At 41.0% G+C, this 24,481-nt stretch overlaps 1 protein-coding gene across 1 annotated transcript in view; it reads left to right on the top strand.

The window, feature by feature from the left end:
• Positions 1-24,481, top strand: part of birc6 (baculoviral IAP repeat containing 6) — a 79,622-nt gene that overhangs the window by 41,818 nt on the left and 13,323 nt on the right. Inside the window, exons 60-65 of the mRNA XM_056768720.1 lie at positions 921-1,094; positions 3,322-3,518; positions 3,693-3,993; positions 4,643-4,860; positions 6,147-6,311; positions 6,385-6,550. Coding sequence (XP_056624698.1) covers positions 921-1,094; positions 3,322-3,518; positions 3,693-3,993; positions 4,643-4,860; positions 6,147-6,311; positions 6,385-6,550 — 1,221 coding nt within the window. The remainder of the gene's footprint in view (positions 1-920; positions 1,095-3,321; positions 3,519-3,692; positions 3,994-4,642; positions 4,861-6,146; positions 6,312-6,384; positions 6,551-24,481) is intronic.

Below are 24,481 nucleotides of genomic sequence, written 5' to 3' on the forward strand. Positions count from 1 at the left end.
TCTGCGTTTCTTTCTCTCTCTTTTTCTACATTTCTACTTTATTTCTACGTTTCTTTCCTTCTATGTTTCTTTCTTCTTTCTACGTTTCTTTCTTTCTACGTTTCTTTCTTTCTACGTTTCTTTCTTTTTTATGTTTCTTTTTTTACGTTTGTTTCTTTCTTTCTATGTTTCTCTATTTCTACGTTTCTTTCTTTTTTTTGTTACTTTTTTACGTTTGTTTCTCTCTTTCTACGTTTCTTTCTTTTTTTGTTTCTTTTTTTTACGTTTGTTTGTTTCTTTCTACATTTCTTTCTTCTTTTCTTTCTTTCTGCGTTTTGTTCTACCTTTCTTTCTTTCTGCGTTTCTTTCTTTCTGCGTTTCTTTCTCTCTTTTTTTCTAAATTTCTACTTTATTTCTACGTTTCTTTCCTTTTATGTTTCTTTCTTCTTTCTACGTTTCTTTATTTCTAGGTTTCTTTCTTTTTTTATGTTTCTTTTTTTACGTTTGTTTCTTTCTTTCTACGTTTCTTTCTTTCTACGTTTCTTTCTTTTTTTAAGTTTCTTTTTTTAAGTTTTTTTCTTTCTACGTTTCTCTATTTCTACGTTTCTTTCTTTTTTTTGTTTCTTTTTTTTACGTTTGTTTCTCTCTTTCTACATTTCTTTCTTTTTTTGTTTCTTTTTTTACGTTTGTTTGTTTCTTTCTACTTTTCTTTCTACCTTTCTTACTTTCTGCGTTTCTTTCTTTATTTCTATGTTTCTTTTTCTTTCTACGTTTCTTTTTTTATCGGTTCTTTCTACGTTTCTTTCTTTCTCCTGTCATAGGATTGCAAATGTGCCGTTTTAGTACAAACTAATTTATGTGTCATATAAAATCGGTCTGTTTTGCATCCAACTCTACTTTCTTTTCAACTTTGGTTCAAACTCTTAACTGTTTTCTTCCAGGTCAGCCGTTGCCGCCGGAGATGACCTTGGCCCAGCTGCTGACGCTACTGTACGAGCGTAAACTTCCTCAGGGATACCGCTCCATTGACCTAACGGTCAAACTGGGGTCAAAGGTGATCTCAGACCCCGGGCTCTCCAAAACCGATTCCTTCAAAAGACTTCGTACAGAGAAAGGTATGGTGCACAGGAATAAATGAAACTTGATTATATGTACCCTTAAAACCCTAAAATTAAAACATTAACAGTAGATTCCTTATTATTTACCAAACAACTGTTTTCCAGTCATTGTCTTGCTCATATTTTTTAGAAGTTTGTATCTTTAAACTGGCATTCAGTAATGATGCAGCTATGGACCTTTAATACGTTCCCACCCAATGCTCTTATGCTGTTTTTAGCTCTCCTCCCCCACATCTGTCAGCCCAGGGAAGAATAACCTGATTGGCCGTGCTTTTTTTTGTGCTTGCATGTGCCCACACACATTTCCCTCTGAGTGTCCTGCATCGTCAGTTGTCAAACGACTTTGCTTTGCTCTGTCAGTGTTGTGTTCATGTTTTCCAAGGAGGAAAAACGCCCGTACTGACACTGACATCCCCCTTCTAACCGCCCTTTCCTTTCTGGATAGCCGATACTGCAATGTTTTTGGCCTGTCGGTACGAACAATGTGGAGTGTGTGTTCATATGCTTTACAATGCACACTTCCTGCAAAAGCTGATGATGTTAGCTCCGATGAATCTGAAAACCCAGCACAGTGCTGAATGTCACCTGTGACAGTAGTGTCGTAACCTGGTGCAACGAAGTCAAGGGATTTTTTGAAAAAGGCCTCAAATATTCCAAAAGTAATCATTTTACTTTAGACAGAGAAGGAAAATTAAGCAGTTGTATTAGCTCTGCAGTGTGGCATAGATAGAAATAGGCTGCCTGTCAACGAAGGTGTGTCATATACAGTTTAGCGTTATGAAACGCCACATGCATCTCGTGTAGAACCGTGTAACAGTACTTTACTTTCTGTGTGGCCAGAAACATGACTGGACACTGGAGAATTGATGCTCTTAGCGTGTTATTCAGCCTTCAAACTTTGACATCTGGGTACGAAGCTTTACCGCTTTTTTCCTTTTGCTCTGGATAGAATGTTTTGTGTTTTTGTTATAGCTGATCAGACTGTGTTGTTTGTTTGTTTGGCTCGGTATGCGGTCTTGCATCAACCCATGTACGATGGCTCCCGTAGAGTCTGGCATCAGTTAGAATCTTTCAGTTTGTTGACTGATCCACCCTGACCCCCTCTGGCAAATTGGCTGCCTTAGCTTGTTGCCGTACCCTGAGAAATTCAGCTTTTTTCCACATGCACTTTTTAAATCCTACACCCCTCTGTCAAGAAGCTGATGTGATGCTCACTAACCTAGGGATATTTTTTTGTCTCTGCCTGGAATCTGTTCATATCTCAGTCGAGGACATTTATGCGTGATGTTCCAAGCACAGGTGGTGTTCTGAACTTCTTGTCTGGGGAAATCGTCCTGCTGGCAATAAGTTTGGTCCTTATAGTTTTCATCCTTGGTGTGATTAGGCCTTAAGACCTGCAGGTGTGCCACAAAACCAATATCGAACCCATTCTTCAGCACTCAACAAAGCGTGCTTTAAAAAAGAAAACAAAGCTCCTTTGTTTATCTCTGTGGCAAGAGTTTTTGGCTGCCGAGTTTCACATCCATCCTCTGTATCCTTGCATCTCTACATCAGTCACGGGAAGATCTTGGATCTCATCCCTAAAGCTAAGCCTCTGATGCGAACCCAAATACAGAACTGAAATAACAACAGTAGTTTAAAAGAACACAAGAATGTCTTTCACTCGCCCCTAGAGCTTAAATCCACAAACAGTCTGCAAACACTTATTCTTTATCTGTCTCACATTTTTCTCTGTCTTGTTGAGTTTCACAGAGACAGCAGCACTGAGCAGGACGATGATATTTTTGGCTAGAAATGTCTTGCAGTGTCACGGTTTGACAGATTGTAATGCATCACACTGATCTTAATTGGATCCCGCCCACTGTGTTATTGGTTTAAAATTCCTTTCTGCATAAGAATATTTATAAACAATTTTTTTTGTATTTGTTAGTGCTGTTTTATTACTTTGACGACATTCACAAACATTTTGGAGACGATATTTCCCAAGGCTCCTTCACTTTTTCCCCATAGATCTCAGTGAAGAAAAAAAAATCTGATTTACGATAACAGATATGAGCTGTTGAGCATTACTGCCCTATTGGACATCATAGTTTATGATGTGAACAATTAAGAACATTTTATTTACAGCTCGGCGTTTTAAGACTTTATTGGCACCAGATTGAATGATGCGCTTCTTTTCTGGGACTAAATTCTCATCCGTTTTACGTTGTCTCGTTTCTTATAGATCACTGTGAGATGCTGAGTGGGTGTCAGGATGATGAACCGATGACTCCGGGTGAGGAGGGTTTGGATGCAGCTGTAGATGACAGCCTACTGGAGACCAACCCCATTCAGTCGCCCCTGCAGGTGTTTGCAGGTATGGGTGGCCTGGCGCTTATCGCAGAAAGACTTCCCATGCTGTATCCAGATGTCATCCAGCAGGTCAGTGTATCACTTAAAAAACACAAAACATCTCTGTTGTATTAGATCGTATTCCACCACAGTTTTGCTCTTCTCCGTGCATTCTGCTGACGCTTTAGTCCTGTGACCGCGAGCTCAGCATTTCTCCTGGTTTTTGTGTACTCGGATTCTGATCGTTCGGATCGTTCTGTACAGGTCAGCGCCCCCGCAGTGCCATCCACCACGCAGGAGAAGCCCAAGGACAGCGACCAGTTCGAGTGGGTCACCATCGAGCAGTCTGGGGAACTCGTTTACGAGGCGCCAGAGACCATCGCTGCTGAGCCCCCACCCATCAAATCCTCCGTTCAGACCATGTCGCCCATTCCCGCCCATTCACTGGCGGCGTTTGGCCTGTTCTTGCGGCTGCCGGGATACGCGGAGGTTCTGCTGAAGGAGAGGAAGCACGCACAGTGTCTTCTCAGACTGGTATTGGGCGTCACGGACGATGGAGAGGGAAGTAAGTAAAATCAAATCCTGAAAGTATTATGTATGCCACAATTTAATTTTTTTTTTTTAACTCCATACATATTAAGTAGATTCCCGCTTGTGGAGAGTCACATCTTAGTTCCCCCTCAAGCACATTCTAGGTCTTTCAAACCCCACCTTTGCTACCTTATATGGGATCGTATTTCAGCCAAAATCTAAGGCATCAATTTGAGCAATCCCATAATTCACTGCAATATATTTACTGACATTTTTCTCTAAGTCAAGGAAAATGTTGATTACAAATATACTTTATTTGGGACTGTAGATTGTAAATAGAAATGAGTTCCCTCTAATTGAGAAACAGCTGAACATCAAACTCCTCTAATGGCTATGATATTTATGCCTTGCAGGCAAATCCACATCTCCCCCACAGGAAGCATTGATTTTATTTCTGCATGGTTGGTTCATTGATTCGTGTAGTTGAGCTTTGATTGGCTGAAATTGGGTATTTCCGTGAATCTGGACTGTTGATTGGTCAGCTGAATGCCTGACATTGATTATCTTATTGGTTAATTGTATTGGTTTTACATGGCCACATCGTTTTTCCAAACCAAACAAATTTTTCTTATCTAGATCTGTGGGTCCTCTCCCATTCACTTAATCCGTCTCTCTTCCTCAAGGTCACATCCTGCAGTCTCCCTCAGCTAATGTTCTACCCACGTTGCCTTTCCACGTGCTCCGGTCCTTGTTCAGTTCCACACCGCTCACCACCGACGACGGGCTGTTGTTGAGACGTATGGCTCTTGAGATCGGTGCCATCCACCTCCTCCTGGCCTGTCTGTCTGCCCTCAGCCACCACGCTCCCAGAGTGCCCAGCGGCAGCGCCAACTCCAGCGAGGTCAGAGAAAACCCATACAATTCTTTTACCTGTTCTGGACTGTGGATGTTTTGTTGAATTTAAAACGATGACACTTGACTTGCCGTTCCTACCTGAAGCACTCTGTGGTTTCTCTGTTTGTAATAATAGTCATGGTGCCAGCCATGCAACTGCTATTGAGATTAATAGGAACGTTTATGCATGTATGTAGATGGATGTTTCCAGGTATTATAGACCTCTTGGGTTCTGTTCGTTTGTGAGCAATTGTGCAGAAGCGAGGAAAAGACACTCCTGTAAAGACCTTAATGGAGATGTTTTTGTCTCTCATTGTGTGGCACAGAATTTTATTAATGACCCTGGTAGTCGCTCTATACAGAGTGCTGAAAGACTCTTTATTCAGGACCCTTAACTTAATGAGGATGGGCGGACGGGTGGGTGTGTGTGCAGGAGAACGAGCACTCATCCAGGTGTAGTACTATATTATGGGGGAAGGTGTAGAGGAGCTGGGCGGCTCTTTTATTCATTATGTGGTTATGAGGAGGCTCTTTTGGCTGAAATGAAGGTCTCTTCATAAAGGACAACTGCGGCATAATCATAATGAGAAAATAATGAAAAAAACGACCATCATCAGACCCTCGATACCCCAGCGAGCGGCTTTCATAAAAATCTATATTCAGCTGGTCGGCCCTCACAGACTGGTTTCATTATTAAAATCAATGTTTGAAATGTAAGTGTTTAAGATACAAGTGCGTAAAGGATGCTCTTCGCTGGGCTGTGTGTTTTTGTGGATTTATAGTTTGGTATGGGTTGGGTTCAGGGATGGGGATTTGAACGGTGGCCAGTGGCTTGTCGGAGCCATAATGAGCGTCCTTGGGGCGGCAGAAGTATTGGCAGAGCAAATATTAAACCCACTTCCTCTCAGCCGGAGAAGAGAACTGAAGTCAACACATATTTATTCTGCTTTCTTTCTTTGTTGTTCCTTTCTCTATTTTTCCAGAATATTTCTAATTCGTTGTTCATGGCTGTAATGTCGCAGTGCCTTTATTAAAACCAAATTTGTTTGCCTTAATTGCTGAATTAAATGGTTTGGCAAAAATAACTGACATCAGACCTGTGGCGTAGTAGACATCACACGTTAGGTCGCAATGCTGGCAGATTCCAATCTGGCTTGCAACGTTTCACATTCCCTCTTCTATTGCTGTGTCCGTGCTATATCATGTAACCATGCAAGAGCCTGAACAAAATGGTGGGCTGTAAATGGCTATGCAAACCTCACGGTTGTGTGTGTGTGTGTGTGTGACTTCCAGCAACAGGTCTCCAGCGGGCATGTTGGTGGTACCACAGAGGAGCAGCAGCTGTACTGGGCTAAAGGAACAGGTTTTGGAACAGGCTCCACAGCATCAGGCTGGGATGTAGAGCAGGCTCTTACCAAACAGCGTCTGGAGGAGGAGCATGTCACCTGTCTCTTACAGGTTGGTTTCTTTGTTTTGTGTATCGAGCAATTGCTTAGATGTAGATGTCTAATGCTTTTTCTATGATTGTCAGGTTTTGGCGAGCTACATCAACCCATCAGGATGCGTGGGTTCAGGTGAGACCCTCTCTGGGGAGGTCAGAGGTCAAAGCAGCTCCCTACTGCCGCCTGTCCTACAGGAACTGCTCAGCCAATCCTGTCTCATCCCTGCCATGTCTTCCTATTTACGCAATGACTCAGGTAGGCATGGCTGTTACATCTATGTGTGCATCACATAGACTTTGTGCTCTGTTCTCATTCTATCGTTCTGCTGTTTTTAAAGAGAAATGGTTTAAGATGATCTGCAATGATTTGTGTTTATGTTTGTGTCGGAGAGAAAGATGCGTTTCAATAATCGCCACATATTATGTGCTTTGTTGTGTATGGAGACAGCAGGTGGAGCCCCTGCCACTTCTGAGTAACCTCCATCTCTCTCTCTCACTTCTCATTCTCTTGGTCAGGACTTTGTTCTCATATTTGCATTGGCATTGAACTAAATTTGGGTCAGCATTCACATTCCCGGATAGTTGAAAAATAACATGAACTTTTTTTAAATACAAACTATAGGATTTTATTTATATTAAAATAATAAATGATTGGCGGTGCTGGTCACATTTTTTGTACCACTCATGTTGTAAATAGTTTATTGCTGTGACAAATCCAGGTACAAAAATGATGTGTCTTTAAATAATCACAATACTATTACATACACTACCGAAAATGTTTAGCATCTCTCATTTAATTTTTTCACATTCTATAATAAGAGTAAACCCATTTTTTGGTCCTAACCTGGGAAGCCTTCAAACTGCATTAGAGAAATTTCCATTTGCGCTGGACTCCTTCCTATTGGCTGCTTTTCATTAATTTTTCCAAGTCATAATTTCCTACATTGAAACATAAACCTTGAAATTAATAAGGTTTTTAAGAGCATGAGAAACATTTTTATGAAGCAAACCTAAACTTTTGACCGGTAAAGAACTTGAATTGGGAAAATGCTGTGTTGAAGTTGCTTTGGATACATAACATATGTTACATAACACAGAATATTAATTATTAAAAGGGCTTAATGTCTTTGTCCTGATGTATTTATATCTTCTTGTTTTTTATTTAGGATTAAGTTGTAAGAAGTTTGGTAGTTTAGGGCTTTGTTATCTGGGTGAGAGTCTGAAATAACTTCTGCTTGGTTAAAGTTAATTATATTTTGCTGCGTAGCCGAGTTAAGATAATGTCCTGTCTGTTATGAGCCATGAACAAACAGTGTTTTTTTTTTATTAGTTCCAGACAGCAGAGTGTATTGTGTTTGCGCTCCCTCATACTGTTTTGAGTGTGTGTGCGCCGTGAGTGTTTATTTCTTTTCGGCTTAATTAAATAAGCGCCGATAAAACGATGAGTGTAGTAATTAGCCTCAGATATCTGCTGGAGGTTTAACCCGACGTTGAGGATGTGTGTGACTTAAATCAACCACACACACACACTCTCATCTCACACAGCCTGCAGGGGGAGCTCCTTTGGTAAATCATAAGAGAACCAACAGAGTAATTAAAGATGGTGAGGGAGATGTGCGCCTGGTGTTAAGGAGAGCGCGCTTTGTGCCATGAGATCCTGTCTCCGTGGCAGTGAAACAGGAAATTAACTTCTCGGCTCACCCCTGCTATAATAACGGCCCATCTAGCTGATGAACAGGAGGGAGAAGAGACTAGAGGAGATGGACTACTGCTTCCAAAAAGCATTAAGAAACAGCCATGGGGCAGATTACACGGAGTACAAGATTAAAGCAGAGAGCTCAGTGTTTGTTTCTGAATGTGGGCGGTAGTGCTGGAAATCTGTCAGGGACCTGGCGATACAATGCAATATCAATATCTGGGTCATGATATGGTAATTTTTTTCAATTTGTAGATATTTAAAACTGTGTTGTGTTGTAGGACAGCGTCACCTCTGGATTGTTATTGGATGTTAGATGCCCCGCAATGCTGATCAACTCAAAGCATGTTCTACTATTAAAGTGAATGGAAAAGCCTAGTTGAAAATTAAGCATTACATGATGCTATAAATTCTTACATTTTTAAAGGTATGGATTGCATATTTCGTAGGCAGTATAAAATGTGCAATATGTAACTTTTACCTATTTACCGCCATCTCTGTTTGGAACATTAAATTGCTAGTTATCTTGAAATGGATTGAAGTCGAGGCATTTAGACATTTGTACCAAAAGCTGGTAAATGATCAATTATTGAACTTTGACACTTATTTTTGTTATGTACTTACTCCCCAAAAAAGAAATTAACCAAAAAGAGATGTAAATTGCATCTATTTAAAAAAAGTATGGCTTGTTCAATCACTTTCTCAGAAAAACTAGCCTAGCTTGTCTCTTTTTTTTTGCTACTTATCAATAATGGCAGCAAAAGAAAAAAAGTTTACATTTCTGACTTGTTTGCAAGTTAGTATCTCATTATTTTAACTCGTTCATCAAAAAAGCAAAGGACCTACATTTATCTTTACTATTTCAATAACAGATCTTTTTTAGTGGGCAATTTTATGACACATTTGGTGCTTTGAGTTCATTTTGGACCCTGGCTGAGAGGCTTTTACTTAATGTTTTTAAACAGGGCTGGCGGGGTTTAGTCATTAAGTGGAGCGGGTTGGAGAAGCGCTGGTGTGTTTTGTTTGCGTGTAAACAACAATTAGCACTCTGTTTATTCTTTCTGTCCGCTTCCACTTCCTCAATACAGGTCAGGTGTGTTTGAATAGGGCTAGATCTAAACTTTAAAATACAGTGCTCCTCCAGGAGCCCTGCACTAAACTTTAAGACATTTAGAAGGTTTAGTTTTCGTTCACATTTCAATTTTTCATTTGTCAAAATGGACAGTCAAAGATTTTTCCGTCACTGTTAAAAAAGTATTTGTTTAATACAACCTCTGCTCCTTACTCCCTCCACTTTCTCTTTTTCCCAAGGATAATCTCCCTCTATATCCAAATAACCTCACTGTGACAGGCAGAATCACTCCAGTCTCGGTGTTAAGTGTTGTGTCTGTTCTGTGATGAGCAAAAATGCACACAAAGCTTTTCTGATTCATGTCTTTAACTGCTGCGTCACATGTAATGGAATCATCAGTGGAAGCATTGACCACAGGACACACACGTATCTAAAGCATTATGAAAACAAATACTGATTCATGTGTTTAAGACTTGGACATGGGTGAGGAGGTAATGTCCATGTTGTGTTTAATCTAAAATGTCTGTGACCTGGAGATGAGAGTTTAGACTGATCTGAGAGCTGGAGTGGGGGGTTTACACTGATACGAGAGTTAACATTGATCTGAGAGCTGAAGTAGTGGGTTTACATAAATACGGGTGAATGGTGGGGATTTGTGTTTGATGATAAGCCCTGCAGGTACACGCTGATTTACAGCACAGGCCTTTATTACAGCAGTGCCCTGTGGCTTTGAAATTTATTGAGGGACCTGAGACTAAGCATAAAGACCTGCTAACATTTCTGCAGGCTGTGTTTTTGGAGCACATTTTGGCATGACGTATGGTATCAAAACACTCTCAGATAGAGAACGAACATGCAATCTATTTCTCACGAAACATCAATTGCATGTGCACACTTTGCGTGAGATTTTGGATTGTTTAGGTGTGTAGATGCGTGAAGAATGCATTCTGAAGCCTCATTCTCATGCATGACGCTTCCAGAAGCCTTTTCTACTTGTTTTTATCACATGTGACAGCAAACTGACCTCTGTGTTCTGGAAGGGCTTAAAAACAATTCCATCACTGCTGGAAGGAAGGAGAGAATCCTAGTGACCATCATTCACACCTCGTTCCTCCTCCCCTTTTGCTTTCTTTCGTCGAAGCCTACTCCAGTTGTTTGTATCACCTGCCTCGCCTTACAGTTTGCTGAGCTTTGTACACATACACAAACCTAGACGTGCGACGTGCACACATGCAGACATGATGGGCAGCAGAAATATGATTGGTCCAACCGAGTCATTCTATGAATGTTGTAAATAGCACTCAAATACTACAAGAAAAACAACAGACATCCTAGTTATAAATATGAATGCTTTCACATACACAAACATTCGACTGACATCGTTCACCAGACAGCTGATAGAATATCATTTTATTTAAGAGATTCCCTATGACACAGAACATCTAGAATGTAATCGTCGATACGAAGGCTTTTCATTTTCACAGAAACGGCCTTTAATCAGAAAACTCACATATATTCGTCTGTTTATCATCCCTCTGACACACAGAAAAAGGGAAGAATTGTAATGAAAAAGAGTAGCGCGTCAACAGATCCAGATGTTTGGGTCCATTATCTCTCTGTCTCATTCTTTTATTTGAATACAAAAATATTTCATACTTAAAATGTTCTGTTCTTACATTGTGTTGCACACTTCTTTCAATTGGTGGATGAGTTGTCCTGATGCAAGGAGCCATTCCATTGGCCTATGAAACTGTGTTTTCCAACAGTATCTTTCTGTATACGTGTTTCCTCGTAGTTAAAGCTAGGCAGTGCTCAATGTATTTCCCGTTTCCGGGGAAGCGTAATGTCGCATGCCCCATGACCACCAAGTCCTATAAGTATATGGATCTGTCGTATCCCAAATCATCGACCAGAGATGTGTATTTGTGTTGTATAGTCCCCTGTCAGAATGTTACACATTAATATATTCCGCCCCTCGGAGTTGTTTAGCATCGGGGTCAGAGGTCAAAAGTAGCATCAGTCTCCCCATCCACAGCGGCCCAGTGTCATCTTCCAAGTTCCTGTCTGTCAGACATTGACCCATCTGTCATAGCTCTGTCCCGATGCTCACCTCCACCGTGTGATCCTCCTCCTCACAGGGTGGTGTAGATGTAAACAAACACGATGACGAAGAGGTTCAGGAAGGTGCCGATGATCCCCAGCAGGGCCAAGATGGACTCCTCTCGCTCCTCTTTACCCTCTTGCGCCCGAACCTCCTCTATACTGACAGTGGTCGTCCCCATTCTGACCACACACCTCTGTCTCCAGGGTGCTTATCTGTGGAGAAACAAGAGATGTGAAAAACATGAAGTGACTCGTTGGATAAGACTCGAAACCGTTCGTTCGAGAGTTTCCTCTCTCCCGGCTGTGCGTGTGGAGTAATGAACACAAAAGAGGATGTCTCCCCCTTCGTGATGGATTCCCCCCTCAGAAAATGATATTTCCCTGCGGAGCCGCTACAACGGGGCGACTCTCGGGATGATTTACTGTTCGTTTTAAGCCTTCTCACTTGCTGTTCGCCTCTGCCAAGCACACTAAATGATTTCTCCTCACCCCCTAGTCCACGCAGAACGCTGTCTTTCAAACGACGTGCGTGCGTGGTACCTTTTAGGGCACACGCACACTTTAAAAGGGTTTTACATTCATTGGGTCACACACGAGCATGCATGTCCATGCTTCTGAGATACAAGAACATCTATAAGCAGCTTGGGGCCAAACGTGGAGCTCGACTCCAGAAAGGAACGTATGGTGGATGAGCTCAGTAAAGTCGGGAGACAGACGGCGATATAAATACAGGACAGTTGGAGAGAACGAAAGACGGAAATGGTCAAATACAGGAAAAGAAACAGGGATGTCTTACCCTACGGCGTGGGAGATTTGGGAGAAGATCCAGCATGCTGTGGGCTCATCACAAGAGAGGCATATCTGGGCTGGCGGCAACATGAGGGCCAGCTGGCCAAATGTCCGACGGTCCGAAATTGTAAAGAGGAGGAAAAAGAAATTGAGAGGTGAAGAGAAAGAGAAATAAAGAGTAGGTCTACAACAGCATCTCTTTGAGCCGTGTGCGTTACGCAGACAACAATATCGGTCCCCAACGTCCCTCCCCTTCTCTCGCTCTCTTTCGCTCGTTCGTTCGTTGGTACGTTCGTTGGTTCTCTCTCTCCTCTGGCTTGCTCTCGTTCCTTCGGTGTCAGTATTCCAGCTTCCTTATGTATCACCAGCCCGTAAAAGCCCTTCCTTTTGTTCCCCGCTCGTTCAGTCCTCTTTCAGCCGTTGTTTATTTTTTCATTCTCTGCTTGAACGAATCACACCTTCCGTTAAAGGGGGCTTGGAGAAATCCGCTCTCTCTCTTTCTCACTCTCTCTCTCCTTTGACCAAAAGCCCCCTTTTGAAAATTACTCGCCGCTTCTGTTTCTCCTCCTTTCTCACGTCCCCTCCCTCTTTCTCCCCCCCCACACACGCTGGCTGTCACACACTCTTGTTCTCTCCCGTGACTCTTGTCTATCCTGACCCTCTTAGCGTTTGAGGCTCCTCAGCATTTGTAACAAACACTCACCCCCCACCCTACCGCTCCTTCTTCTTTTCGTTCTCTTTTATCCGTGGGTGTGGAAGTGGTACAGATGCAGCCGAACGCCTTCGGTTTGAGGCTGGCTACGAGAGCGGCGACCTGCGGCGCGAGCTTCCCACCTTGCCGTTCGCTGTCCGTAGCCGATGGCAGCCTTGTGGTTGTAGGTCCCGTCTCGGAGCCTTAGAGCAGCGTGCATTGCATAACCAAACAGAGCGGCTGGTAACCGCGGAAACAGAGGGAGCGAGGAAGATCGGGAGGGTGGGCGTTGAGGAGGCTCACATGTCAAATGTCTTTATTGCCAGGAACAACGTAGAGCTACAGACAGAGATGTGAAGGATCTAAATGGAAGGTTCGCTTGGAGAGGAAGAGGAGGTTGAGGGGGAAATGGTGGCAAAATTCACATCGGACTGACATCTGAATTTATTTTGATTATTTTGATAATTCAGTTTTTTCTGCTCTTCAGGAATCACACAATGTCTTGACAGTGAATATGCATTACGAACATTCAGCTCTGATTTGGATGTTGACTTGAACCTGTACTTTCCACATCAGAAACAAACTAAAATTACTACTTTAAATTACTCAAACTTCAGAACTGCCCAGATTTTATGTAAATAATTGATTTCATGTTTTACTTCTAACGTTCACATTTATCACTGGACTTTTATTATGTCGATTTTTTTTTTCTTTATAACTAACTTTCAATTCTGACAGTTTTGAAACTGAAGTGGCATCTTATTTCCCATAATCCTTGTCTGCACTCCAAACTCAAGCTTCCATGTACACGGTGTGTGTGCCCCGATACACTGACTCACTCTGACCCCTGAGGAATATGATTCTTGTTTCCTTACTCACCGTTAATGCTCAAGATGGACATAAAATACACTGCGAGCTCCCCTCCTCATCCTCTCATGCATCTGACCGTTCCTTTTCCACTGCTTTTTATGATTCTCCCTCCTGCTCTCTGCTTTTTTCTTGTCTTCTGTCCATTGGAGTGTGTTAATAAAGTATCAACCTCATTGTCCACATTAGGGGGGCAGAACAGTGCCTGTTTACACTCCTTCCCTGCCACATCCAGTCCGATAAAATCATATATCAGTATTATGTGCCACATAAATACGTCGGTTTACTTCCAGCACCCCTCGGACCAAAGCAGAGCTGGATCAATTATTTATCGTTTCATTCTGAAATAATCCTGACCTCCAGGTGAATGCACAGTTAAAGCAGGTCAATAGGCGTCAAAGTTGAAGAAATTTTTTTTACCTGATGGGAAGTTGTTGTAGGTTGTCTGTGGGATTTTAAAGTCAACATGGAACCTTGTAATTTGTGATTTTTTTTACTTCTGAATCGTTTTTTTATGAAATGTGCAGGTCCATTTCAGGTTAACTTTTGAATTTTGGTCTCTGTATTTGATTTGTGCGTGTGCGTTGGATGTGTGTGTTATAGGAGTTGACAGTTCTATTAGCTTTTAGCTTGTACCTTTGGGAAAAGGACAAGAAACATCATCTTGGCCACATCAGCATCACATGTTCATGCAGCTATGCCACAGCTCACATACCTGGGATATTCTCCTTCAGAACTGTATTCTTGAAAACACTTCCTGATGTTTCCTGAGGTGGTGCTTGACTGTGTCTTTGATTGTGTTTTATACGCCGCGAACAAATTAGAGACCATTCCAAATTTTCATTTAATCCGCATTACTAGATGTATTGTGGCCATTTCAGTCCAGTGTCTGTTCAACAAAATCAAACCTCAAGAGTGACAAAGTCATCCAACAGCAATGTGAGAGGCTGACAGCATGACCAGGCACATGAAAACTAATAAAAATTAAGGATATCGCATAAAAAATAATGATTGAACTTATCCTAAATACATGTGCATGTATTACTTAAAAGTGAATCTGAACTTGTCTTCTTTGCATCTTTTCTTTTGGCCGCAAATAAATGCAACTAGAGTTGTCACTGTACCATAAAGATGTCTTACGATACTCTACCAGCTGAAGTATCTCGATACAAAGTAGTATCACAATGCTGTGCCAATTTTTATAATTCAAATCTATACAAAAATCACAGATTGAGATGAAACATTTTTTATTTACTATAAGAAAACTGTATTTTACTTTGAACTAGAATATGTTGTTACAGTAGTAATTGGATAATTTGTTGCAAATAATATACTTAAATATTTACTATAGTAAGACACAAAACCCCTAGTGTCTATGAGTTTTAGTAATTTACTGTTTTAAATACTAAAGTACAAAAGATCATTTTTACGTTAGCATCACGATGCTAACGTAGCACCAGTACACCGTGCAGTAGAGTCATGGGGTGAGGTTAACTTAATTAAAATGTGTCTAAAACATTAACAAATAAATTTTAAATGAATACAAATCATGCGACCATTAAGAAAAACTTGGCGCACTGGCAGTTAAAATAGTCGCAAAATGCGACCAGTTTACCTGGACAAATACCTATAAATAGTAAAAAAAAAAACGAAAATCATTTTGAAATGGTCTCTTAATCACCTTCCGGTCTAGCTGCTTATACTGCACGTGTTCCTCTGACATCTGATCCAGAGTCAGCCTGAACTGAAGAGTCTAGCAAGCTGTTGCCCTTTTACCCCAATTTACTCTAACTTTGTTATGCAAGTGTGACAGAATGCCTCATCATTCCCCCAATAATTAGTATCGGCACATTTCAGTCACCATAATGTGCAAAAATTGTCGCGCGGGCCAATTAAATGAAATTATCATGTGGGCGAATTCCTTCGGTCCCGGGCTCCCAGCGCCGTGCCACAACATTTCAAACGGATCACACTCACCCCGCCGGGTTAGAAGCCATGAAGAAATAGGCAGGCTTTTTTTCCCTCCGCTCTAAGTGGAGTTCCTTGTCAGTAAGCCGTTGTTTATATTCATTTGTTTGTTTGTAATTTTCTCTCTCTGGAGCTGTGGATCATATAATCATCAGGCTGACAGCCGGTAGTGGGCGATTATGGAGCGATCTCATTACTGTACGTGTGTGTGACCGTAATATAATGACAGTGCGAGGAGAGGAGCGTATTGTGCTGACTCCTGGATCTGCTTGTGTGTTCTGATATTGATCCTTTATTAGCGTTTGATTTAAATAGCTTAAGACTTTTCTGCTCGCTGATGTGCCTGGAGTGAGAGCTGTAACCTTAATTTTACAAAGAATGATGATGATTCTGGATTTTGGAACCTTGTTGAACAAACAAGAAATTAAAAAAAACTCGTCTTCGCTTTTTAACGGTCAACTTGACAATTTACAAAATATCAAATGTATGAAAAATGTAGCAAATTTTACCCACCTTTCTTGACCTTGTTTAGCCTTTATATTTTTTTTCTGTTTACTTGAACATAATGTAAAGGGATACTCCAACCCATCATGACAGAATTGTCATGTTTAGGTGGAGAAGTGATATCTGCCGATACAGATATTGAAGATTAAGTAATATTTTTATGGATTATTTTTACTTGTGCAGTTGAAGTTTGAAATGTCACTGCATTGCCAGTCTTTAGTTTTGCATAGGTTTTTTTTACATGTACATACAGGGGCCTTTGAAAAACAGCATTTTGTGGTATAATGGAGACTCACAGAAATGGACAGTGGTGAATTGGGTCAGCCCTGACAAGCTTTTCAAACCTGCCGCAACATCCTGCAGGATGTGTCCGCACTCCCTCCATCAAACGGAAAAAATGAAAAGAGTGAGTGATGGCCCGGAAACCCTCTAATGGATGTGTGTGAACTCATCCGATGCAAGTTCATGTTCTAAATTTCCACTGCTATCATCCAAGAAGTTTTACCTTTAAAGGGATACTTACCCTCAAGTTGTTCCAAACCTGTACAATGTCAATTGTTCTGGTAAACACAAAGAAAGATATTTAGAAGAATGTTAGCAACTGAGATTTCTGGGATAGTCAAAAATTGTCGTCAAAGGTACCCCAGAACTGTTTGTTTTCCTAAATTCTTCAGAATATCTCTTTTTGTGTTTAACAGTACAACAAATATATACAATCATTATTTTCTACTGTAGTAGTCAATGGTGCCCCAAATAATCTGTTGCTAACATTCATCCAAATATTTTTCAACAGGACAAAGTGCTGTGCAAAGTGATTCAAGCACAACTTGAAATTGAGGAATTCATGACAGAATTTTCTTTTTTTGGTGAACTATCCTTTTATGTGGAGAGTTTGTCTGCTCGGTTTAACTCTTATTATTGTTCTCTTTTTTATTTTTTCAAGTGTTTCATCTCTTGAGTCTCATTAAGATGTTTGTGGTATAGGTGTGTGCAGTGATAACATTCAGTTTTTGTTTCTTCTCTGCTGTAATGTATTAATATATTGCATTTTCCTCATTTGAACAGGTGCCCTTTGTGAAGTTATATTCTTCTCTTTCTGACAGCGAGTGTGCCCACACGAAATGCCAAACGCCAGTCAAGAGGGCCTGTCAAAATTAATTATGCCCTCCTTTACGGAGAGAGAAAGATAGATACTCCCTCTTTACCTGAGTGGGCACACAGGAGCTAAATTGGATGAATGAATCTGAGTGGAGGAGTGTAGAATAGAATGGGAGTACAGGAAAGGTCATTAAAATGAAGACGTCACGGAGTGACCGGGTCTCGGGATTATCTTGGCTTTGTTAGTCTTCTGTTGGGTTTGGTGTAAGATCTTGGCTTTAAGGTTTTTGTGCACAACAGGTTTCTGTCAACTTATTTGATTTGATGTGAATGAAAATGGGGAAAGTAATCTACATGCAATCCAAAAACTGTTTACTTTCTCTCAATTCATATTTCTCCTCTTTGTCATATGTTTATCGAAATAGGACTTTTGCCTTTAAAATGATTTCCATTTCATTTCGTCACCGAACATCTGAATAATTTCCAAGGGAAAAACTGATCTACCTTTATATTTACATTTATGCATTTGGTTGATTCTTTTATCCAAAGCGACTTACATTGCATGACACTATACATTTGTATCGAAGTATGTCCAATCCTTGGGATTGAACCCATGACTTTGGTGTTGCTTGTGCAGTGCTCTAACCACTGAGCTACTGGAAACCACCCTACATGTTAAATAATATTTTAATACAAATTTTAATTGTTAAATTGTAACAGTTGTATATTGTATATTTTTTGTGCCTGATTTGATTTATATATATTTTTTTGTTTGTTGTTTGGGTATGAAAACGTATTATATATTATATAAACTTATTATAAATTATATTTAATATGTATATATATAGAGAGAGAGAGAGAAATATATTATTGTCAAAATGTGATAATATATTATATTTATACATATAATATAAAATATATTTTTTGACTGAACGATAAACTGATCCACAATACCGATTGCATTTTTAATTCACATCAAGTTAAAGAGATGGTGTACTCTTACAGGAGTATATTAAAAGATGTCCCAGAATGTTTTCAAACCTGCAGATCAGTCAGCGGCCCCAAATCCTGCCCACTTTTTTCACTTGAAAAAACAGAAAAGGTTTCATTATAGTTCTTGAGAAACTGAATCCTCGTCAGTCGAGGGAAACTCACTGAATGATTTAGTGGCTTTAAATGTTGCTGAAAAAAAAGAGTGCGCTTTGTTATCCTTCCGTTAGCTAAAGGATTTATAGCAGCCCGCTGACAAGGAAAATTACAGCCCTGTGGTGGTCGCCATTGGCTCAATCAAACATCCTCGTGCATAAACAGCCACCAACGGTGAGCGTCCCTCAGCTACAAGACTATTTCACAGAAAATTACAGCTTTTCGCCCTGACACTTGTGAACGCGACTGTACATAAACGTCTGGAAGGGTGCCACTTTCTCATGAGGATGTTCTGGCATGCCCACAATTAGATAGTCTGGGCACCAGAGTGTCTGCTGGCTGACTTCTCCCGTTTAAAATAACTCCTGAGTGCCACAGACAGCACCTTTAATGTCAGAAATCAGGGGGATCGAATCTAAAGAGGATTTTGAAGCCAGGGTGTCGGGTTGGTTGTACAATGCCGAATAGATGGAGATGCTCAGGTCTTGTCAGACTAGACTTGTTTGATGGACTGCTTGATCTATAGCAGTGCAACTTAGACCTGGCGCTGCTGTCCTTCTGTCCTCCCTGTCTTTATTTTGTTGCCATAAATCATTATTATTAATCATCGCTTATGTTTGTCAATGGGTTTTGCGAATATGTAACTAACAAAAGCATAAATAAGTTGTCAACTGAGTATTTTAGTATTTAATTGTTTAAATATTATTTACTGGAAACAGGTCATTTAGACATCCTAGGTTTTAGAAGGACAGCAACGATAGACATTTCAAGAGGCAAGTTGATGATTTTGTTGTTGGATGTTGAGTTTCATGATGTGGTTTAAATTTGAGTTGCAAGGATTGTATGGATAAAAATATGTTTTAGCTGTGAGACATACATTCCCATTATCAACAGATACAAGTTTTCAGCTAAAACTTTTCTGTAAAAAGTGAAATATGAAATATGTATTTTTTATTATACATCCTATAATCTAGATCAACATACATTCCAGCATCCCTAGCACTCATCAAATCAGCTGCACATTTCTTTACAGTGCATGTATCTGGAGATTGGATCAGTCTCCTGAGTGCGTGTGTAAGATTCAGTGGTCAGTGTTGTGTGTTAGAGAGACGCTGAAGTGTGGAAGAAATGCAGCAATGTAATTCTGGTTTTATTCCTCATTCTTTTGCATTATTGATGGAGAGCTTCTCCGAGCTCTCGCTGCATGTTTTGGCTTTGCTCCACCAGGCCGGATCTCATGCAAAAGATACACACGCATGCATACGCACTCTCTTGCCCAGTGTGATTGCGAAATCATGATTCTTGTGTCACTCTCAGTTGCGCTCTGCAAAAGCAGCATTTAAAATCAGACAACTGTCAGGATGATTTAATTCAGCGAAAGTGCGGTCAATTCTTGCAGGCATGGGCAGAGGTTTTTTTTCCTGGTTCTCTTTCTCTGCGTGTCATAAACAGTTATGAATTTCTACACATTGTAAATAAGCAGATTCAATTTTAACCAGCCCACAAGGCAAGAACTAGCGTGTGTTTCTGAGCTGGTGCTGGTGTGTGCTGTCCCGCCTGTCCTCGAGATCTTTGTTGTCATGGTGACAAAGAGTTTCTGCCACATGCTTGGAGATCTGTCACACACAGTGTATGGCTCAAATTTCTAGTGGGTACTGCATGTTTCCTAACAAACTAAGTGTTTGTGAATGGCCGCTCGTAAAGGGTTCATACTATATATTATGCACGTTTTAAAATAATTATCAAGGGTTTAAAGATATTGTTGCATATCGCAATCCAAAATAACGATATATATTTTTTTATCTCTTTCAATCTTGTTGGTTGAGCAGCCAAGAACAGGACTGTATCATCATATCGTTGCTGTTGGGCGGAAACCTTCATGTTTATCTGGCTTTAATGTTTGTCAATGAAAAGTATTTAAAAAAGACTTTTTACACATTTTACAAACACTTTTTTATTTAATTTTAAAAGTAGCGGTTCTGGAGATGTGAGGTTTCTTCCCGACAGCCACAATATATGTTCTATACGTTTTAATTCCGCGATTTAATTGCTGTGACTAAAGCATATGTGCACCCATTGCCAAGAAAACATAGACACGCTTACCGTGTGCGGTTCATGTCCGGCATCTTTTAGCACTGGGACTGCTCCATCTATCTGTTTCAAACGATCTCCAAATCCATCGTTTATATAACATTCCTCACCGAAATACAGTAAACAATCAAACACACCTGTACTTCACGAACGCAGTGCTCATCTCTCTTGCTCCAGCTGGTTGACCTGTGCGCATGCACCATCTCCCGCTCTCTTTGGTTGACGCGTGGAAGTTCTCTTCTCTCTCTGGCGGGTTGACGTTTCGGCGTCCAATGATGGACTAAGAAAAGTTGTTACGAAACAGATTTTCTTGTTCGAAACAAACTTTCCTAAACCTATACGAACGCTGGGGGAGTGTATCGAGCACAGAAATACTACGTCCAATTCGTTTTTTGACAAGTCGACCATGTCAAGCATGAGAAGACGGCACGTTTAACATTGAAAAGAAGCCAGAATGCATGAAACACCGTTGCATATCCCCTTTAATGTTTTGAAATGTTATTTCAATTTTAAATATTTTGTTTCATTTTGTACCATTGTATCTGCAACTCGGTATCGTGTATTGAATGGAATCGTGAGCTGAGGTATCATTAAACCTCCTAATAATTACAATTGCTAAACTTTGTTCAGCGGTTTGTTTACTTTCTTAGCCGTCGGGTTAATGATTTTGACCTAGCGGACGACAAACAGGCAAAAACAAATTGCAAAGACTACGTGCATAAGTACTCTGCATTAAAATGAAGTACAGCGCCTTGTCTTGGGACCAAAATATAAATGATTACATAAATGTTCTGCATACACCAGGGAGGGAGCTTTGCAATGTGATTGTTAGCGCATGGCTGCATACTATATCAAACCTTTTTATTTTCTTCCGAACATCAGGGAAAGTCCTGTTTTTTTGTGGGATGGGGTTCGAGGTGCAGATGATACGTACTATAACTATCAGACTCGAACACCAATTACTTTCTTTTTGCAGGAAGGCTGTGTAAGACGATAGAAAAGACTGATTTGTTTTAAGCTCCAGTAGTCTCAATTTCAGATTTATCGTAGACTGCTCCTCTTGACTGTGTAGGAGGCTCCAGATCTCCACAGGCACACACCGTATGAGGCTAATATCTTTCCTTTAAGACATCTGAGTGATCGGATCGAGGGAGAGGTCGTTCACGAAGGGCTTATGGTACAAATGAAGAATCATTTAAAGAACCAGCACTGTGGTCCAGGCTCGGTATGAGTCAAGATATAGTGACCTTCGGTCTCTTTATAGGAAGAGGGATTGGATATTGTCATGTCCTTAGAGGATTTTGATGTCATGTAAGACTAGTGAAATAGAGAGAGATTGCGTGTTTGTACGGAAAGTGGATGGCAGACTAATGTGTGTACCCAAGAGGGGCCTGAATTATTAATCCCACATACATTTACACATGCAGATACTCTCTCTTTCTCATGTTGTGTCTCCTTTTTTCCGCGCTTCCCATCTCATGATTTTTCCTGTTCTCCTTCTCTTTTTCTGCTGATGTGTCTCCTCCCCTCCAGTTCTCTCCGTTTTCTTATCTATTGTCCTCCCTTCTCCTCCACCTTTTCTCCTACGTGCCCCCTCTCTTCTCGTCCTTTCTTGTCTCCACGTGTCTTTAGTTCTCCCCTCCTCTCCTTCTGTCTCGTCCTCCCCGTGCATGTCTACGGAGGGCTGGGGAGCTGACGTATGCGTCCTCTCCGTGTTCACTAACATTGTTTATCATCCACCCAATCCGGCATGGGGCTGAATGTCTGATGAGGGTGAGAGAGGGCCAGAGATGAGCGTTTGCGTGCAGTAAATCAGATAGTCTGTAAATGAGATGAGAGTAAAGGAGAAACGGTCTGAACCGAGGAGAATCTGGAACGCAGACCGACATTAAGATACGACACACACATACAGCCGTCTCTGATCTACAGCGTCCTCCAAGCCGCCACTCGCTTAAATGAAACCCTTTCGACAGCCCACAGGAAACTGTGATAGCCCACTTTCATGTCTTTGAGATTCCTGTTTCCTTCTTGGAAAGACACACAAATACTTGGAATCTCACAAGAAAGGAAACTGTGATATTTTATATAAGAGAGCACCAAACGTCGGACTCGTTCGCTCACACACACACCAGTTCTTGCATCTTACATTCATCAAACGCTGAAAATATGAGCCTGATTATACCGTTTTGCTTGAAGACCCTCAGTAATCTCCTGCTCACGCTCTCATTTTTTACTCGCACTGCCTTCGTTCTTGCTTTAAGACTCTGGTGTGCCACAAAAGGATTATCTTTCCTCTTCCTTCTCCTCGCAAGAAAAACACACAAAGAGCCCTCGTGCTGCAGATCACTGGTCGAAAGAGATTTGAAGGGGGTCTAACCTTAATCTTCTTTATTAAAAAAAGACATGTTGGCTTCTGTTTAATCATATTTTGTCGTGACTTGAATCTCCGCTTTTAACAGGATCGTACTGCTGAAAGTTTCAGTTTGTCCACACTGTTTGAGAAAATGCTGGCACATAATCACAGCCATCAGAACAAACTACTGTAGATGTTTCATGTAGTGTGGGGAGTAGGGTTTTGGACCAATGAGATGATAGTGTGGGCGGGGCTAACCTTAAATGTGGTGCCTGTTTGTAAAATGCCCCTCCTGTTGACCACTTAAAGGGAAAGTTTATCCAAAAAATCATAATTCTGTCATCATTTAGTCTCCCTTGTGTCGTGCACAACCCTCCTTCTGTGGAACACAAAAGAAGATATTTTGAGAAATGACCGTGTGGTTTTGTGTCCATAGAATGGAACTCAATGGAGCCAGTGTTGTTTGGTTACAAGCGTTCATTTAAAAAATATATTTTGTGTTCTTTAGAAGAAAGTCAAATAGGTTTGCAATGACATGAGTGGGAGTAAATGTTTTCATTTATAGGTGAACTTTCCCTTTAAGATTTGTGACCCTGAACCACAAAACTAATCATAAAGGTCTTTTTTTGATTGAGATGTGTATAATAAAGCTTTTCATTAATGTATGGTTTGTTAGGATAGGAAGATATTTGGCTGAGATCAGGGCTGGGCGATATATATCGCGATTCACGCTAATTATACATGTCTAAATCGATTCTGAAATCTTTCAGCTCTTCCTTGAACTACCGCTCTTTGATGAGAAGTACTGCTCGATCTAAAATCACTACAAGATTGAGTCTTATACCACGTGCATTTGAAAAAGCAACACCCGTCAAACATCATCACTATATATGTGCTGTATTATTAGGAAATACCTGAAACGGTTTGAAGAACAGCGCTAGAATATGACCATTGGCATTTCCCGGAACTAAACTTTCCTCTTCCGTTTCCCATATTCGTGAGTTTCTGCGCAAGAGCGCCCTCTGGCTTTCGGATGTGGCGGCATTTAACCGTAATTCATTGAAAAACTGAGAGCATAAGAATCCCACGATATATCTCCCAGCCCAAGCTCAGATGCAACTATTTGAAAATCTGGAATCTGAGGGTGCAAAAAATTCCAAATGTTGAGAAAATCTGCTGTTGCAGGCTGTTGCTAAGAAGAAACAGGTTTGTTTTAACGCGGTCTCTATTGGCTTACCGCTGTTATGACGTTTTGGAGAGTAGATGAACCCAAAAGCGGAAATTCTAAGCTTGAGATTGTTATCCTCAAAAAGAACAGTGAGCGAAGTTTGTTGCCGTCTTTCCGGACATATTTGTTCACAATTTTGCTGAATTCACTCTCAAAAATAAAGTTTTGGGGGGGCACGGTGGCTTAGTGGTTAGCACGTTCGCCTCACACCTCCAGGGTTGGGGGTTCGATTCCCGCTTCCGACTTGTGTGTGTGGAGTTTGCATGTTCTCCCCGTGCCTCGGGGGTTTCCTCCGGGTACTCCGGTTTCCTCCCCTGGTCCAGAGACATGCATGGTAGGTTGATTGGCATCTCTGGAAAAAAAAATTGTCCGTAGGGTGTGAGTGCGTGAGTGAATGAGTGAGTGTGTGTGCCCTGCGATGGGTTGGCACTCCATCCAGGGTGTATCCTGCCTTGATGCCCGATGACTCCTGAGATAGGCGCAGGCTCCCCGTGACCCGAGGTAGTTCGGATAAGCGGTAGAAAATGGAATGGAATGGAAAATAAAGTTTTGATATATTTACAAAATATCTTCATAGAACA

The sequence above is a fragment of the Triplophysa dalaica genome, chromosome 15 (genome assembly GCF_015846415.1).
Source record: "Triplophysa dalaica isolate WHDGS20190420 chromosome 15, ASM1584641v1, whole genome shotgun sequence".
Lineage (NCBI taxonomy): Eukaryota > Metazoa > Chordata > Actinopteri > Cypriniformes > Nemacheilidae > Triplophysa > Triplophysa dalaica.